The sequence below is a fragment of the Manis javanica genome, chromosome 16 (assembly GCF_040802235.1).
Source record: "Manis javanica isolate MJ-LG chromosome 16, MJ_LKY, whole genome shotgun sequence".
NCBI classification, from domain to species: domain Eukaryota; kingdom Metazoa; phylum Chordata; class Mammalia; order Pholidota; family Manidae; genus Manis; species Manis javanica.
This window is the reverse complement of record NC_133171.1, coordinates 20231258-20248426: the sequence shown is the minus strand read 5'-3', so window position 1 is coordinate 20248426 and position 17169 is coordinate 20231258. Positions and strand designations below refer to the sequence as shown.

The 17169-nt window shown below is 42.5% G+C and overlaps 1 protein-coding gene across 1 annotated transcript in view; it reads left to right on the top strand.

Moving 5' to 3' along the window:
- SCGN (secretagogin, EF-hand calcium binding protein) overlaps window positions 1-14226 on the top strand; it is a 34882-nt gene extending 20656 nt beyond the window's left edge. The window contains exons 8-11 of the mRNA XM_036994410.2: window positions 3824-3869; window positions 4134-4193; window positions 6892-6960; window positions 13676-14226. Coding sequence (XP_036850305.2) covers window positions 3824-3869; window positions 4134-4193; window positions 6892-6960; window positions 13676-13804 — 304 coding nt within the window. The 3' untranslated portion in view covers window positions 13805-14226. The remainder of the gene's footprint in view (window positions 1-3823; window positions 3870-4133; window positions 4194-6891; window positions 6961-13675) is intronic.
- The last annotated feature ends 2943 nt before the right edge of the window (window positions 14227-17169 follow it).

Genomic DNA, 17169 nt, shown 5'->3' with positions numbered 1-17169 from the left:
GATTCTGGGAATGTGGAGCAGTCAGTTCAAGATAAGTGAACTACCTGGACAAATAAGCCAGACCCCAGCTGTGCCCTCTGGCCACTGAGCGTTGCTGTTTTCTCTGTGGAGCACCAAGCATCCCAAGGCCTCAAGCGGAGGAGGAAAGAATGACAGCAGCAGCAGCTCAGGGTCTGTGAAAACGCAGCCCATGAGCCTGGTGTTGTGACAGATAACGGGCACGTCAGCGTGTTCTGTTCAGCCTAGCTGGCCCCAAAACAACCAGGGGTTTCCCACAAAAGGAAAAAGACATTTTGAATAGACGAAGAGAGTTCAAATCACTGGATCCAGAATACACGGATATACCCTTAGCGGGGAGCAACTACACCACCAGGTGCTCCAGGGCCAGGCTGGCTGTCAGTTGCAGACCGGACGGTGAGAGAGGGCGGCAGTTACAGGGGGGACGGCAGAAGCTGGTGTCACTGGGAAAGAGGAAGCCCAGGGCCTGAGGGTGAGTTTTCAGTGACAGGGAGACTTGGCATTGTCACAAACAGATGTTGGTTTTGTCCCTTAGTGGATATTAACCTGAGTTTAGAATCTGCAAAATCTGTGCCAGCCACTTCGTCTGCCCGTTCTTAAAAGGGACCTGTGAAAGGGACACACCGGGACAACTCTCTCCTCGATAGTGACCAGGACATTGACCCCAACACTTTTCAGGGTCTTCCATTTGGGGCCTCAAAGGAGCTGTGAGGCAGCCTATGTGTCTCTCTTTGGCTACTTACCCGAGGACCTTCATCCTAATTTTGGCTACTTTGATGAAGAGGCACTGAGAGACCAGCCAAACCAGATGGGACACGAGCGTTTCTCCCCGAAGCTTAGGACACAAGGGACCTCAGCCCTGCGGTGCTGCCTGTATCTCCTGAGTCCCGCTCAGTTCCCACAGCTGGGACCGCCCAGTGAAGGCAAGGTTTTCTCTCAAGTGGAAGTCAGTCCCAGCTCCTCTGAGAGCTGTGTGGGACAGCGCAGCAAGAGGACCCAAAGCACCTAGAAGGTCCACTCAAAAACGGCAGTCCTGATAAAAACAAACAAATGTCTTTGATCTCGTGGCTCCCTCCACCCAAAGTGCCTACCCACCTGGCACTTTGACTCAATTAAGCAATTCCCAGGGGTTGTGCATCAAGGACCCTTGAGCGCCTTCTGGAAGCTGGAATGTGCCACTGTCAGTAAGCTGCTCTCAACTCGGGAAGTCTGAACACTTCCTTTACTCCTGAAATAAAATCCACGGACAATATAACCTACCTATACACACAATGCAAAAATAGTTAATATAATGCACAAATTATAACACATAAAGGATAAACAAAAGGAACACAATAATAAGATAACTTGTATTTCAGTGTGTACATGGGTAGATACAACAACAGTGAAGACATAATGAGGTGGTCAGTTGCTTGCATCTTGGTGTGGAATTACCTTGAATATGGCAGTTCAGATGCTGACTGATAAAAGTGTGGTATTTTGACAATTCGTGTCAGGAACTCAATACTGTTGATGTGATTTTATAAAATAACATGTAAGCCTTGATAGAGTTCCAAATGAAATAATGCACAACCATCCCTCAATTTACACAACTCAGTATACCGTATGGATAATTTACACAAATTAGTCAACTATCTATACCTTGAGAAAAATACCCTGACTGCTCAGGGCCAATGGATAGAGAAGGACAGTGTCCTTGCAGAATCCCAGGAAATTCCACCCTCTGCTTGGCTCAGATCGATTCTCTCCACCCTGGGCATCCAAAGGGGCGAAACTTTCCGACCTGTCGAATGATATTTTTCTGCCTTTCTCTGTATGTGCCCATGACCGTGAATACAATGCCAACCCAGTGTGTCGGTCTTTTGAAACTGACTGTATTACACCGAAGTACAATTGTGATTAAACAGAGGAGCCAGAAATACATTTCACTTTCCAAAACAAAAGCCATATCGATTTTTATTGAGTATCACTTATGTACCATAAAACTACTCTTCTAAAGTATATGATTCAGCATACTTTAGTATATTCATAAGGATTTTCCAACCATCACTATTACCTAATTCCAGAACATTTTTATTAAGCCAGAATGATACTCTGTACGTATCAGGAATTTCTCCTCCCTCTCCCACTAATCTCCTTTCAGCTTCTATAGATTTGTTTATTCTGGGCATTTCACATAGATGGTATCATACAATATGTAGCTTTTCATGCCTGACTGGGGTTCTTTATTTCTTCATATGGATTTGTGGGTAAAATTGTAATATTTTCAGAATATCTCACCTGGCTTTAGTGCATCTGCATATCAACAGGTGTTCCTCAGGGGTGGACACAGTTCATCTCCACATCAATGGGTAATTACCTGGGCAACCAAGGGCTTATCTGAACCTGAGAGGTTAGGGGGAGGCCTTGCTTGCTTCTGTCCTAGCAGGAAAGAGATGGCCCTGGACTGCAGTTTGTAAGCAATAAACGGGCTTTAAACTTTATTTCTCCCTTTGACTGATTTTGGTTTTAGATGTATTTTGTCCCAGGATCTCCTCTCCCCAGAGTTACAGGATTCAAGCTACTGTCTAGTGTTTTTTTCATTTCCTCCTCAAGAACGTCCTTTAGTATTTTGTATAGGTCACATTTGTTGTTGTTAGTAATTGTTGGTTTTTTGTTTAGTGACTTTTTTTGAACTAATTCTGTAAAGTCTGTATCTTTGCATGTGTGAACACTGAAGTCTCTGCTTGGTTGGCTTAATGGTTAGTTAATGATTTGACAGATTTCTTACATGCCTGGAACCAGTAAGTCTCCCAGTATTTGTTGAGGGGCTGTATGTACATGTTGGGGCACATCTTCAACATTTAAGCAGGCAGTTTGCAACTCTGTCGTAGCTGCCTTCACTTGTGTAAAGCCTGAAGATAAGTCAGAGGTGTGAGCTGGGGGCCTTCTTGGGTCTTTCCTGAGCACGCACACAGCCCTATGCATGTGTGTGGCCTTCTAGATTCCCAGAAATACGTTAAAGCTTATAAAAGCCTCTATGGACATCTTATTCCCCAGCTTTTCCTTTTAAACTTTTTGATTAGCCTATTGTTGATCTGCACTCTCATCGACTACTTTGGTCAGCTGTGATATTAAACAATCACCTCTAATTATTTTTGACAACTGTCACCAGGGTAAATGGTTTTCCACTGAGTAAGCTCAAAATCAGGTCAAATAAAGACACCCTTGCAAGTGGGGTCTTTTAGGGAAGCATAAAAGAAGTCAAGTAGTGGCCCTTCTCTGGTACTTAGGCTTTGAAAGAGCTCCAAGCCCGTTCTGCCCACTACGGCAGCTGCCAGATGGCTGGCCTTACCCTGGCATAGTGGACTCTTGGTTTCAAGAGTACCATAGAGCTGGGGGTGAAGGGATGAAGCAAATTAAAATGCCACAAAATACATCACTGTTTTATCAAGATTTAGTCATTTTTCCAGAACAAGCACTCTCCAGATTTCTGAAAGCTTTTGGCTAATCTCCAGAGTTTTGAAAAAAATTATTCTAACCATTTTTTGGTCATTTTTCTCATTGCTTTTATGAAGGAGCTAATTTCCATAAGCCCTTACTCTTCCATTTTCCATCCAGATGAATTTTTAAAAACCTCTATAAAAGTCTTTCCCAATTAATTTCTTTGTTTTTCTCATGTGTACATTCCTATTTTTTAAGCATCTATCCTATTCTGCAGAATTATATGGAAATTGTCTGCCCTTTCCTCACACCAGAGTTATGAGTTTGCATGTCACTGGTAGCTGACAGATCATCATGTGGATTCCTTTTTTTTTCCATTTAGGATTCTGGCTCTTCAGGAAAACTTCCTTCTCCAGTTTAAAATGGATGTAAGTAGCAACACTTCTTTAGATGGGTTTATAACATTCATGTTTCTCTACATATTCGAGAAGGAGAGAAGAAAGAAAGAAAAGATTTGAGGAGAGAAGAAAGTAATGCCTTTAACTCATCTAGAGACTGACAGGGCTCACTGTTGGGATCAAGGGGTTAAGGGTCATTGACTCAAAGTTTATAAAAATTGTTTAAGACCTGAAAGAACTGTGCAACTTAAGTTTCATACTGCTGGATTGACCCACTGTTTTCTCCGTACACAGGCTTGTTCTGCTGAAGAAAGAAAGAGGGATTTTGAGAAAATCTTTGCCCACTATGATGTTGTAAGTGCGCCTCTTTATTGTGCTGGTTATCTTTAGGTAAGAAGCTTGTTTAACCCCTGTGTGGGGTCATCCCACCCACAGACCCTAAACTTATATGACGAGTAGCAATCGCACATGCATGCTGCTGTGCCAAGTTACCCTCAAGCCTCTCTGTGTAACTTCCTAGAACTAAATAAAAATGGAAAAAGGAGTATTTATGGTGATAAGAGAATAAAATCACAATAGTCTTTTTGTATCTTAGCTTCAAATTGGGAGAAAATTTCTCCTTGATATCAATCTAGAATAAAAGGTTCAAAAACAAAAACAAGAAATCAAATAAAAAACTGCATCCAACCCAAAGAAATACAAGCAAAGTGAGACCTACCCAACTGTCTTGCCAATGGGTTTCAACCCCGGGCAAGTTCACTATGGATTCAGTGTGACCAAAGAAATGGACAGCAAAACGTTCTTGGGGTGAAAGGGCTATACGCAGGTTTATTTACAGGTGGCAGGTCAGTCATTAGAATCCTGTTCACTCAGAGTGAGTCTGTGTGCAGCAAGCCGGTCTCTGCCTCTGGGACCCTCTGCCCGCACAGCCGTCCTCTGGGCCTCTGTCCTCGGTGCTGCCACCACTCCCAGCCTCTGCTCTGCTCTCCTGCAGCCTTCCAGCCCTGCCACCGTGTTGTGCCCAGAGCACTGGGTGGAGCTCTTTTATTTTATTTTATTTATTTATTTATTTATTTTTATTTTATTTTTTAAAATTTGGTATCATTAATCTACAATTACATGAGGAACATTATGTTTACTAGACTCCCCCCTTCACCAAGTCCCTTCCACATACCCCATTAGTCACTGTCCATCAGCATAGTAAGATGCTGTAAAATCACTACTTGTCTTCTCTGTGTTGCGCAGCCCTCCCCATGCCCCCCCACACACACTATACATGCTAATCGTAATGCCCCCTTTCTTCTTCCCTATCCTTGTCCTTCCCTTCCCCATCCTCCCCAGTCCCTTTCCCTTTGGTAACTGTTAGTCCATTCTTGGGTTCTGTGATTCTGCTGCTGTTCTGTTCCTTCAGTTTTTCTTTGTTCTTATGCTCCACATATGAGTGAAGTCATTTGATACTTGTCTTTCTCCACCTGGCTTATTTCACTGAGCATAATACCCTCTAGCTCCATCCACGTTGTTGCAAATGGTAGGATTGTTTTTCTTCTTATGGCTCAATAATATTCCATTGTGTATATGGACCACATCTTCTTTATCCATTCATCTACTGACGGGCACTTAGGTTGCTTCCATGTCTTGGCTATTGTAAATAGTGCTGCGATAAACATAGGGGTGCACTTGTCCTTTCAAACTGGGCTGCTGCATTCTTAGGGTAAATTCCTAGGAGTGGGATTCCTGGGTCAAGTGGTATTTCTATTTTGAGCTTTTTGAGGAACCTCCATACTGCTTTCCACAGAGGTTGAACTAGTTTACATTCCCGCCAGCAGTGCAGGAGGGCTCCCCTTGCTCCACAGCGGAGCTCTCTCTATAGAGTCAGCAGCCGTGTATGGCCCACAGGTGTGCAGTGAGCTAGTCACCCAGGGCCAGGTGAGGATCCTGCCACAGGAACCCTCATCTTATCCACAGTGACATACAAGCTGCTTCTCTTATAGGATCAATTATTCGGTTCTTATTTAGAGAGGAGAAAATAATAATTCAAAAGCACAAAGTATGGGAAAGAGCTCACATTTCTTGAGGACAAGGTAGGGTGATGAGAAAGGAAGAAAAGTGAGAAAGTCGGGAAAGGTGCAAGGAGACATCATCCTCGGGCCCAGCGGACTGGGCATCTGCGCGTCATTTTCTGAGCAGAAGAGGCAGTGCGGCCAAGTGCTTGAGGGCGTAGCGTCCGTGACCCGTCACCTGGGTCTGAAACATGGCTTATTAGCTGTGTGAACTTGAGCAGGTTCCTTATCTATAAAATTAGGTTGATGACAATAATAACAATAACTACCTCATGGGGTTGTTATGAGAAATAAATGAATTCGTGTTTGTAAAGCTCCTAGAAGAGTGCCTGGCATATAGCAAGCACTATATTATTGCTTGGTTAATACACTAAGGGAATAAATTTTTTAAATAGTGTGGTAAAGTTTCAGGCTGAAGAAATGGATCAATTATCACAACTGGAACTTAAATTGAAGTATTTTAATGCGCATTGTATTTTATAGACACTTTTATGAGTAGAAAAAATAAAGGTTTTTGTACAAATCAAATAATTCTAATATTTTCATGTAATCTAGTCTCTCATGAGTTAAAAAATGTATTTTAAGTCATTAAATCATTGCTAAATCATAAAGCAAAATCAAAAGATGTCAACCTACCCTTCAAAGGATCAATATGATGTGCAATTGACACTTTTCTGAATCGAAGCCTGGTATTTGGGAAGCAAATAAAGTCAGAGTATGTCTATGTCATGTTAATGCTCTTTGTAAAAGCCAAGGAACTTAAAAACGATTGCTTCCTGTTTGATAATATGGGGTAGTTATTTACAAGGAACTTCTTTGATTTATTTGCAACATTCACATCCTGCACAGAGAATGCGAGTTGGAACATGGTGTTTCTCACCCTGTTGGCAGTCACAAAAGAGTACTGATTTGGTCTTTTTGTCTAACTTATTCTTTAGCTTTGTGACTTAAGAAAAAGATATGTGGTTTTGATTGGATCTTTTATCTTTCAGAGTAAAACTGGAGCCCTAGAAGGCCCAGAAGTGGATGGGTTTGTCAAAGACATGATGGAGCTTGTGCAGGTGATTTCATGAGGCTGTGTAGATTATTCCCATCACGAGTTGGGGTTGCCATTTTTATTGATTCCATTTGTTTTATTTTTGGGAATCGGTAGAGCTGAAGATAAATGCTGGAGAGAGTATCTAGGAACATTGTCTATTTAATAACTATTCAGCTTCTTTGAAACCCCACAAATCTCCCTTCCTCCCTTTGTTATGGAAAAACCTGAAAAACCTGGACTGGTTCACTGACAGAAGAACAAAGCGGCACTTAGAGGTCTTGGAGTGTTGAGGGTTTATTTTTACACAGGCAGGTTCAGGGGGGAGTCATCTCCCAAGGTCCGAGCCCCAAACAAAGGCAAGGGGAGCAATAGGTATCTCTCTGCTTCCGTATCTGCAACATTTCTATGTGCAAAGCAAGCAAGCAAGTGGGAGTTAGTTTTGGGAGTGAGTGCCTGGCGGAGCGGGGAGTGAAGGGGAGGAGGAGTTAAGGGAGTCTCTGCTGTCTCTGCTAAAGAGAAGCAGAAGGGAGCCACCTGGACTCAATTGCTGACCTTGTAAATATTTCCCTATCACCTTAAAATCATTTGTAGTTTCGATTAAGTGATGTCCCCATAGGAGCTTCTTGTTATCATCATTTAAAAGTCATCTATTTCATCAAAGGAGCACAGTGCCACTGTATATATTACCATTTTATGTTTTGATTATAGAAAGCACTTTTTCTTAGATTTGGTTATTAGAATAACAAACATTTTAAATTTAATTGCATGGAATAAATCCAATATGTGGGGATCTAATTGCTTTTTACAGGGGAGCTGCTTTAACACCTAACCTAAGATGGCTACTTACCCATCAAAACATTGTTGTGGTTTGATGTGATTTAGGCTGTAACCTACATCACAGAGCTGTTTTACCCAGGGTAGACAGTGTTTAAAACAAGCAATCTCCTTTGAGATCCTGGTGAACTGTATTGACAGGCTACATGATTCAGTTAAAGAGATACTTCCAGTTTGTTTTCTATGGGACTGTGTAGCCACTGAGTTTAGTAGTCTCAGATCTTTAGGGATTTTTTTGAGGTTTGTAAAGGACACAATGATTGTCTTGATTGGCCCAGATGACAACAAATTAGAGTAGCAACCATCCACTGTTTCTGAAATTGCAGACCTGTTTGAAAAATCTGGTTAAAACTAGTAAGTTCTACCTCAGAAAATTTCCCAGATCCCAATTTTTGCATAAATCTCCAGGAAGTTCACATACCGTGATTGAGCAGCCATGGATAAGATTTTTTTCCCGACGTCTACTCAGGATGACAGAGATGTCTTCCCTGATTTCCAGCTCCTGTTCCCATCCCAGTGAATCCTGTGGCTCCTCTCCATCCCCTTCACCTGCTGCTTGTGTGGAAGATTTCACAGGTTTTGGCAGAGCCAGAGAGTTGATGGGTGTGGGTGTGGTATTGCCTTTTACATTGATTGCTAAAGGAAAAACCCCATTCGACTCACTACCTATTTAATGCCAGAATGACTTCTGTAAGAGAAACCAAGCAATTATCTACGGGACATTAGGCTGCATGGTGAAGGCCTTGCCAAACTGGAGTTTTAATTTGGTTTTGATAAAATAAATGGGGTGGTAAGCCTGTTTTTCAGAGCTGCTGGGCCCCCTTTGGACCATGGATTTGGGGCCACTGATAGCCTAAGTGCAGAGCCTGGGGGCTTCAGATCCTTTCAGACCTTTTCAGTTGTCACTGAGCTGGGTGATGGCTTCCAAAGGTTAATGGGAGATAAATGGCAGTAAAACCTGTAACAGCAGCAGAGTAGAGAAGACATTTTTCCAGAGAAATTATAGAAACAGAAAAAATTCTAGACCATCCAAAAACATGATTTGGAAGCAGGAGTCTGCCTTACTCTGACAGATTCACATCACCTCCACGGGAAACCAGAGGATCCCACTATTTTTGCCTTCAATCCTCTAGTTCTGTGGGGCTTCTGGTGCAACAAAAAGCACCTTTTGATGCGAGTACCTGCCAATTTAAGAGAGCTGGTTTCTAAGAACTGAGTGGTTGGTAGAACAAAAGCAGTTGAAAAGGGGTTGATTTGTTGAGCTAAAAAGGAGCTATACAGTAGTGAATTATTAACGTTCTCCTCTGAAGCCAGATAATTAAGGATGCCTACCTTTATTGGCTTTTCCTAGTCTTCTAGGTTGTTTAAAAAAATATTCACCATATAATTTAAAGGATATAGTCGAGGGATGACCACTGGGTAATCTGACATTTCTTGGCTTCAACTAGTGTTATCTCCTGTAACTTTTTTCTTTATTTTCATTTTATAAGAAAGGACCATGGGACAAGTAAACAAACAAATATCTGGGATTTATTTTAAAAGAAACTATCAGAGCATAACATCCGGTCAGCAGGGAGTTGGCCCAGTTTCTAAGTATGCAGATATAGTCAGAATCCCTGATATCTGCAGTAATAATCCTGAAGTCAGCTTATTTTAGTCTTTCATTCTTGTACAACCATGTATGACACATATGTTGAATTTGTATTAATAAGATTATTTGGTTACCAGGACACTTTTTTCCTTAATCTCTGGAAAATAGTACCCACTGCTGTCATCTGTCAGTGTGACAAGATAAGAACTCTCTTGAGGGAGCAGACAAAATAATTTCTGCTCAAGATTTTTTAAGAGCCTATAGTTCACTCAGCACAACAAGAAAATCAAAACAAGAATCTACAGCTTAAACTAGAGAGTGGAAATGCAAGACATTCAGGATTCCTAGCACCCACGAGGGAGAAGAAGAAATATGACCAGTAACATTGGAAGCCAAATAAATAGGATGCCAGAGACGACAAGTATGTCCACCTGCAGCTTCCCCAAAGTTCAGGCCTCCCCAAAGTTCATTCTTTTCCCTGCTAGGTACCCCACTGCTTCTCTCTGTTGTTGACAAGGAGATGGTTGGCAAGAGGAGACAACACTTAACCTAAAAGACTGAATCCCATATATGCCCGTCCAAGGAGCTACTAGCCCGTGCACAGATATTATTGTTTCGTTTCATTCTTTAAGTTATAAAAATGATCTATACATCAGAAAGAAATTTGAAAGGAGAGAAAAGAAAAAACAGAAGTGTAATCTTTACAATTGAATAGACCTACCATTAACTGAATTTATTTCTGTATGTATTTTCATATAGTTGAGTTGTACTGAATAAGCATTTGCCAGTAAGTCATTGTTTTAGAGACTCTAATATTTCACAAGTAGTTAGACATAATTTATATTAACATTCCTCTTTTGCTAGTAATTTAGATTGTTTGCCATATTTGTGATTCAAAATAATAGTGTAGAGAGTGTCTTTATATGTAAATCTTTCTCTTTCAGGCCTTATTCCAAGAATAGAATTACTAAATCAAGAGATTTGCACACTAAAATTCCTGGCACCCACTGTCAAATTTTAGCAGACTTCTGAAGAAAGAGCAGGGTGTGCGGCTCCACTTCCTTCCTAGAAGTCCTCTCCTCAACCCCGCCTTACCCCTCCCTACTCACTATGCAGAAAGCCAGCAACTTCGTATTGACCCGGGATTGTCCATCAAGGGAGAGAGCAGTTTGGCATATATTTATTTTTCTCACTATGATAATGACTTAACGTGCTGCCATCCTTAGATAATACAAATTTTAAGAAAAAAAGTGATGGTTGGCAAGGAGAAGGCAATGTAATCCAAAAGAGTGAAAATCTAAGGAAAGATAGTTGGGGGCTGCGGCACTTGCAATGTTCTTCAGGAAGCTCCTCCCGTCGCAGCGCAGCCACCTGTGTGTCCCACTGTCCAGGAGACTTCCCAGTATCTGATCGGGCATTTCCATTTGCCCAGTGAAATTATCACCAACATAATTCCTCATTTCATTATAAAATATGCAATGGCAGGTAATAATTAGAAGAAATGTGGGACAGGACTGGCTCTGGATGTGGCATTTGTCATCATTATTTCTTCCAGACCAGCACAGGCTTGCTGGCAGAGAACTGGCCGAGGTCTTCCGCAATAATCTCTTGGCCTTTACCTGTCTCCTTGGTGTTTTTGATCACTAGTGTGGTTATTGCAAAGTGGAGACAGAGAACACATTATAATTTTGCACAATTAGAGAATGAGTTTCTGAATTAATAAATATTCTGATCAGTACAGAGACATTGTAAGCGGGATACAATAAAATGGATTTAACCACCATCAAAACCATAATTCAGTCCCTCTAGTGGTCATAAGGTGGTGCAGGCAGGGCCTTGGAGTCTGGATTCTAGCAAGGATATTTGGGGAGTGCTGGTAGAGCAAGGGCTTGGATACTTGGATATTAGCTTTCATCATTTTAGGAGAGATAGCATGTGCAGGAAAAGGAGGGCGTATGACAAAAACATAAAGACTACATTTGGAGACAGAATTGCTCACTAATTCCATTGATATAATTGGGCATTTACTATGGGCAGGCACTAGGGGATAGAGCCAGCCTCAGAGGTTCCCTTATTCCCAGAATTCAAGGGGGAAAATAAGCATTTTTCAGCCAACTATTTCAGATCCACTCTCATACTTTCCCATGAGTTGGATGAGAAAAAAATGCATTTTTGCATGGAAAGCTATGGTACAGTGCAGTGATAAAGAGTTGTGCCCTTGGGAATGTCTGCCAGTTTGTATCCTGGTTCTGACATATAACAGCTGTGTGACAGACAGCTTAATTAACCTCTCTGTGCTTTAGTTTCCTCGTCTGTAAATTAATGGTAGATATAATCTCCTAGGTTTATTCTGAAGACTAGAATTAACATGTGTAGAGCCCTTAGACTGGGAGCCTGTGTGCACTTATACTGCTGACTTGCTATTAAAACTGAGGCCCTCAGTGGTTTCATAGGACTTGTCTTCCACGATTCAAACATTTCTGAGCAGTGGCGTTCAGGTCTCCTCTCTCCTAATGAGGTTACAAACATTTAAAACAATGCAAAAAGTCCATAGAAGCTTCCCTTACATGCACCCACATTCATTACCCCCCACTGCCAAGATTTATACATCAATAATATTTCCATTTGCTTTAAGGAAATAAATTCCTTTTGCAGGAAACAAATTAGAAAAAAAGCTTAGAATAGCTTTAGTAAGGTAAATACATTGGCAAATTAATTCATGCTAATGTGTAAATGACTACCACCTGAGTTTTTTCTAAGAATGGGAATTTGCAAAGAGGATCCTGGCTGTAGCAAAAGTAGTTGAGGATGCTGAGAGGCAAATGTCCCTACCCGACTTTGCAGGTGTACAACCAATGATCTCCCAGTGCAGAGCCACAGAGTGTAGCTTGCAGTTTTCAGAATCCCTAGGCCACGTTTTCCAGGGCCACACCTATGTGTATGTGTCATTGACACCCAGAGAACTATCCTTTGTGAGTCACAGCCAAGAGAACCCATTGACAGTGTGCTATGTAGTGGCCTCTTAATCAGTCATTCAGGGACCCTGGACGAAGGCCCCGTGGAGCTCCTCCCCCTGACATCTCCCGGGACCCTGCCCCACTCTGGGGCTCATTCTCCTTGCTCCGCCACCTGGTTCCCAGTTCCTGCTGCTTTCTTCCCTCTGTTAAAACCTGCTGTCAGGGATGGATTTAGTGTCATTTACCCCGTGAGACAGTTTAAATTAGCTTGTCTTAACATGGCTGTCTGGTTGAAGAATGAAAGGTTTTATTTCCTACTGAAGGTTTTTTTAGAGATTTATTTGGAAGAAATTTTTTAGAGATTTCTTTGGAAGGGATCTTGGGGTGGGGTGATGGGGAAATGCTTCCCAAGGCTCCTGAAATCAAACCGTGCAAATAGCAGCCCGCTCTGCTCGCTCCTAAAGCTGGCTGAGGGGCCAAGGGGTTTGGAGGTCCGGTTGGTCGGCTTTCCCTCTTCTCCGGACATTGACTTCTTAATTAAGGTTCATCACCATTCATACATCTTCATTAGGCCAGCTCTTTGTCTGTGAGAACTGTGAACTGGTGATGAGAACACTTAATCGGAGACAGAAGACTTGGGATAGAAATGCTGTTGCGACGCCCCAGCTTGGTGGCGCTCTCTGAGCCCCACTCACTGATCTCTAAATGAGGGGTGATTATTTGCCTCCCAAGGTTATTGTGAGGATTGAATCAAATCACGCATGGACAATGACGCAGTTCAAACATTGCTCACTTTTGCATGCCTTTGAATTTAAAATTATTTTCCTAGCCAACAAGTATCCCAATTCCTTCTTAGACCCTAAATATTCATGATATAAATGCTACATCGCCACCTCAACAACATAATATTTTAGTAAATTTTAATTCATTATAACCCTTTTATAAAATTGGAGGCACAGAAACCTCCCACAGAGAAGAAATAGAAAGTGTCTTCTCTCATTAGGTTAGCAAGACAGAATTTGTGATGATCCTCTGCTCTAAGGCACGATCTTATTATCACGGTTACCAGAAAGACAGGCTTTCTGTAAGAACCGCAGAGAAGTGATGTGGGAAAAGAAGTTCTTTGCCTAAAGAGACATGCCAAGAAATAAGCCTATTGATGGAAAACTTAATCTTGGCAATACCTGGTGGAATGAGGTATAGAATCTCTCCCCCATGGCCTGTCTCCACAGAGGCTCCCTCAGAAGGCCGGGTGTCCCCCAAGCTTAGCAAGCATGGAACAGGGAGGTGGGAAGCCTTAAAGGGTGGGACTGCCACTGGCTTGCCTGTTCACATGGTATTTTTGTTGTCCTCAGCCCAGCATCAGCGGAGTGGACCTTGATAGATTCCGGGAGATTCTTTTGCGTCACTGCGACGTGAACAAGGATGGAAAAATTCAGAAGTCTGAGCTGGCTTTGTGTCTTGGGCTGAAAATCAACCCATAATGCCCAGAGTACATTGCCTTTTGTCTTTAGGGGGTTTCTGTGCTCCTGCTAGTAAAATTGTATCTGTGCTTTGCTGTTGGGGACCCAGTGGGTAACCTTTCTTACAATTGGTGTGGTATTCAAGAGCTAAAGGAGGGACTCCAGGGCCTTCTTTATAGCGTGGGGTTCTCCCGCCTCACGAGAAGCCCCCCAGGCAGTGTCTGTGGGATTTCCCCCTGGACCCTTGGCTTTTCAGTCCCTACAGAGACTCAGCTAATCTGCTGGACATGCCCTGCTTGTCCTCCCCTGTTACCAGGAAGGCAGAGCGGCGGAGTCCCATCTGTGCTCTTCATGTGGGCTTTCCGTGGAGTCTGAGTGGTGGGTGACACCCGAGGCAGTACTGTGACTTCTGCAAATAATTTTTGACCTGGAAATAAATCTGCAGCTGGAAACAAAGATGCCGTGGTGATTGTTTTTGTACTGTGGACTTATAAAGTTCCACCTGATGGTTTGACAGGTAAACTACATCTCTAATTTGTAGGAGTCAAGTAGCAAACAGAAGGAGGAGAAGGGCAAGATTCTAGTGGAATCCACACCATCATCCTTCCGTAATTCTCAGATGCCTGGCCTGGTGAGTTGGCATGAAAATACAAGTTGCCGATAATACTTTTTATTCATTACATGGAAAAGACAGAACACTCATCCTGGGCTGGGTTTTGCTCTTAAGTGCTTTATAATCTTGCATTGCCAGGAAGGTAGGACTGCAGAAGAAATTTGGAGCAGATGTTTCCCAGGTAACCAACAGAAAGCATCTGCTCCTCACGCTGTCCCTGACCCTCCATCAGTGTCCTCTTGTGGATCCATCAGCGCTGAGGTCCCCCTTGCCCTGAGTCCTGTGGGCTCCTCTGTAGGCTGCTGGTCCCACCGGGGACCCTGGCTCCCCTCACTCCTGGAACACTGAGGGTCCCCATGAGGGGGCTGCTTTCTGCTGGGTCAAGGGCAGAGGGATTCATGTGGGAAGACCTCACTTGTTTTACTGTCCTGACACTTCATTCTCTACAACCTTATATCAGCTGTGCAGGAATTTCAGGTTAAATGAAGTGTTACAGGTAATTCAGAAAATTTACAATGTAGAATGCTATGTTTAGAGCCATTTATAACCCATAAAATTTCACCACTCACAGGGGTTCCCCTCAATAGCATGCATGCCCTTGTCCTACCCCGGTTCTCTTCCCCTCAGGTGTCCCTTACCTCAGAAATACAGATAATTAATATCAATAACTACTAGGTGGGTTTGTTCCACTCAAGGAGTGTGTTCACTCAAAAATATTCTCAGTAAGTTTGAGTCTCACATCCTATAATGCGGGTGCTGGTGGGTTTGTTGATGGATGGCTGTCTTAGTCCATTCCGACTACTGTAACGAGAATACCATGAACTGGGCGGCTTAAACAAACATTTATTTTTTATAGTCCTAGAGGCTGGGAAAGCCAAGATCAAGGCCCTGGCAGATCTGGTTCACAGGCGGCTGTCTTTTCACTGTGTCCTCATATGGTGGAAGGGGTGAGGGAGTTCTCTGGAGTCTCTTTTATAAGGGCATTAATCTCATTCACGAGGCCTCTGCCCTATGACTTAACCACCTCCCAAAGGCCCCACCTCCAAATACTAACACACTGGGATTAAATTTCAACATATGAATTTTGGAGGGACACAAACATTGAGTCTATAGCAAAGGTCAAGGAAGACAGATGTCCTTGGACCTAAGCTGGGAAGCCAACGGGGACCAGGGTGCTGCTGGAGGGGCTGCCAGGGGCACAAGTCTCTTAACAGAGCCCATATGTCTGTTGTATATGTTGTGTATGTTTGAGGTGCTGGGGAAAGGTGTGATGGGTGGCACTCTCAGGAGCTGTGCTCCATGTCAAAGATGCTTGTTCATTCAAATAAGAAAGGGAGCAGTAAAGTTAATCTGTTTGCAGGTGACAGGGTTTTATATATAAAAAATCCTAAAGCCCCCACCAATAAACTGTTAGAACTAATAAATGAATTCAGTAAAACTGCAGTTTACAAAATCAACATCCAGAAATCAGTTGGCATTCTATATACTAACAATAAATTATCTGAAAAAGAAAGAAAACAATCCTACTTACTGTGATGTAAGGAGATATAAGAAATACATATTTGGTCATTCATATGACCAAATACATATTTCCCAGGTATACTGGTCTTTATCCACAGTTTCTGAAAACACTACAGAGTCTTAAAGGTGAAACGGGTGTCTTGTCATGTTACTGAGAGACTTTTGGACCCTCACCCAAGGGCGGGGGCTGGAGGCTGGATCAGCCAATGGCCAATAATTCAGTCACTAATGACTATGCAGTGAAGCCTTCACAAAACCCCTGGAGAAGAGCTTATCTCTGGGGTCAGCTCGGCTGGATCCTGCTTCTTGGTTGGAGAGAGCTTCTGCGCCTGGGGAACCAGAACTCCTCCACAGGCCACGGAGCCAGGCCCCAACCTCCACGAGGATAGAAGCTCCTTTAATTGGGGCCTTAGCCTGTGTCTCTCTTCATCTGGCTGTTAATTGGTATCCTTTACAGTAACCTTTATTGAACTGGTAAATGTGTTTTCCTGAGTTCTGTGAGCTGCTCTAGCAAATTAATCGAACCTAAGGGGGGAGGTTGTGGGAACCTCCAATCTGTAGCTGGTAAGTCAGAAGCACAGGGAACTGTTTGGGGCTTGCAACCGGGTCTGGATTTGGGGTGGAAGGGCAGGCTTGTAGGATGGAGCCCTTAACCTGGGAATCTGGTGCTGTATCCGGACAGAGAGCATCAGAATTGAGTTGAGTTCTCCAACACCCTGCTGGTGTTCAAGAATTGCTTGGTGTAAGTATGTGTGGGAAGACCCCCTCCACATACTTACACACATTGGAATAGGATCTGGGCACCTGAATAGAGTTATACTTCTATACTATAGCATAGTATACTATATTTCTGCTGTGTATAATATTGTTATTGTTATTCATATATGTGGGGAAAAAATATACCATTGCATTTGGTGTTGGAAGAGTGGGAATCACAACACTTACTAAAGCATCAAAAACAATAAAATACTCAGGAATAAATTTAACCAAAGAAGTAAAAGATCTATACACTGAAAAACTGAAAGGCTCTGATGAAAGAAATTGAAGACAACAAAAATAAGTGGAAAGCTATCCTGTGTTCATGGATCAGAAGAATTAATATTGTTAAAATGTCCATACTACCCAAAGTCATTTATAGATTCAATTTAATCTCTATCAAAATTCCAATGGCATTTTTTGAAATAGAGAAAACATATTAAAATTCATGCAGAACCACAAAAGACTCTGAATAGCTAAAGCAATTCTGAGAAAG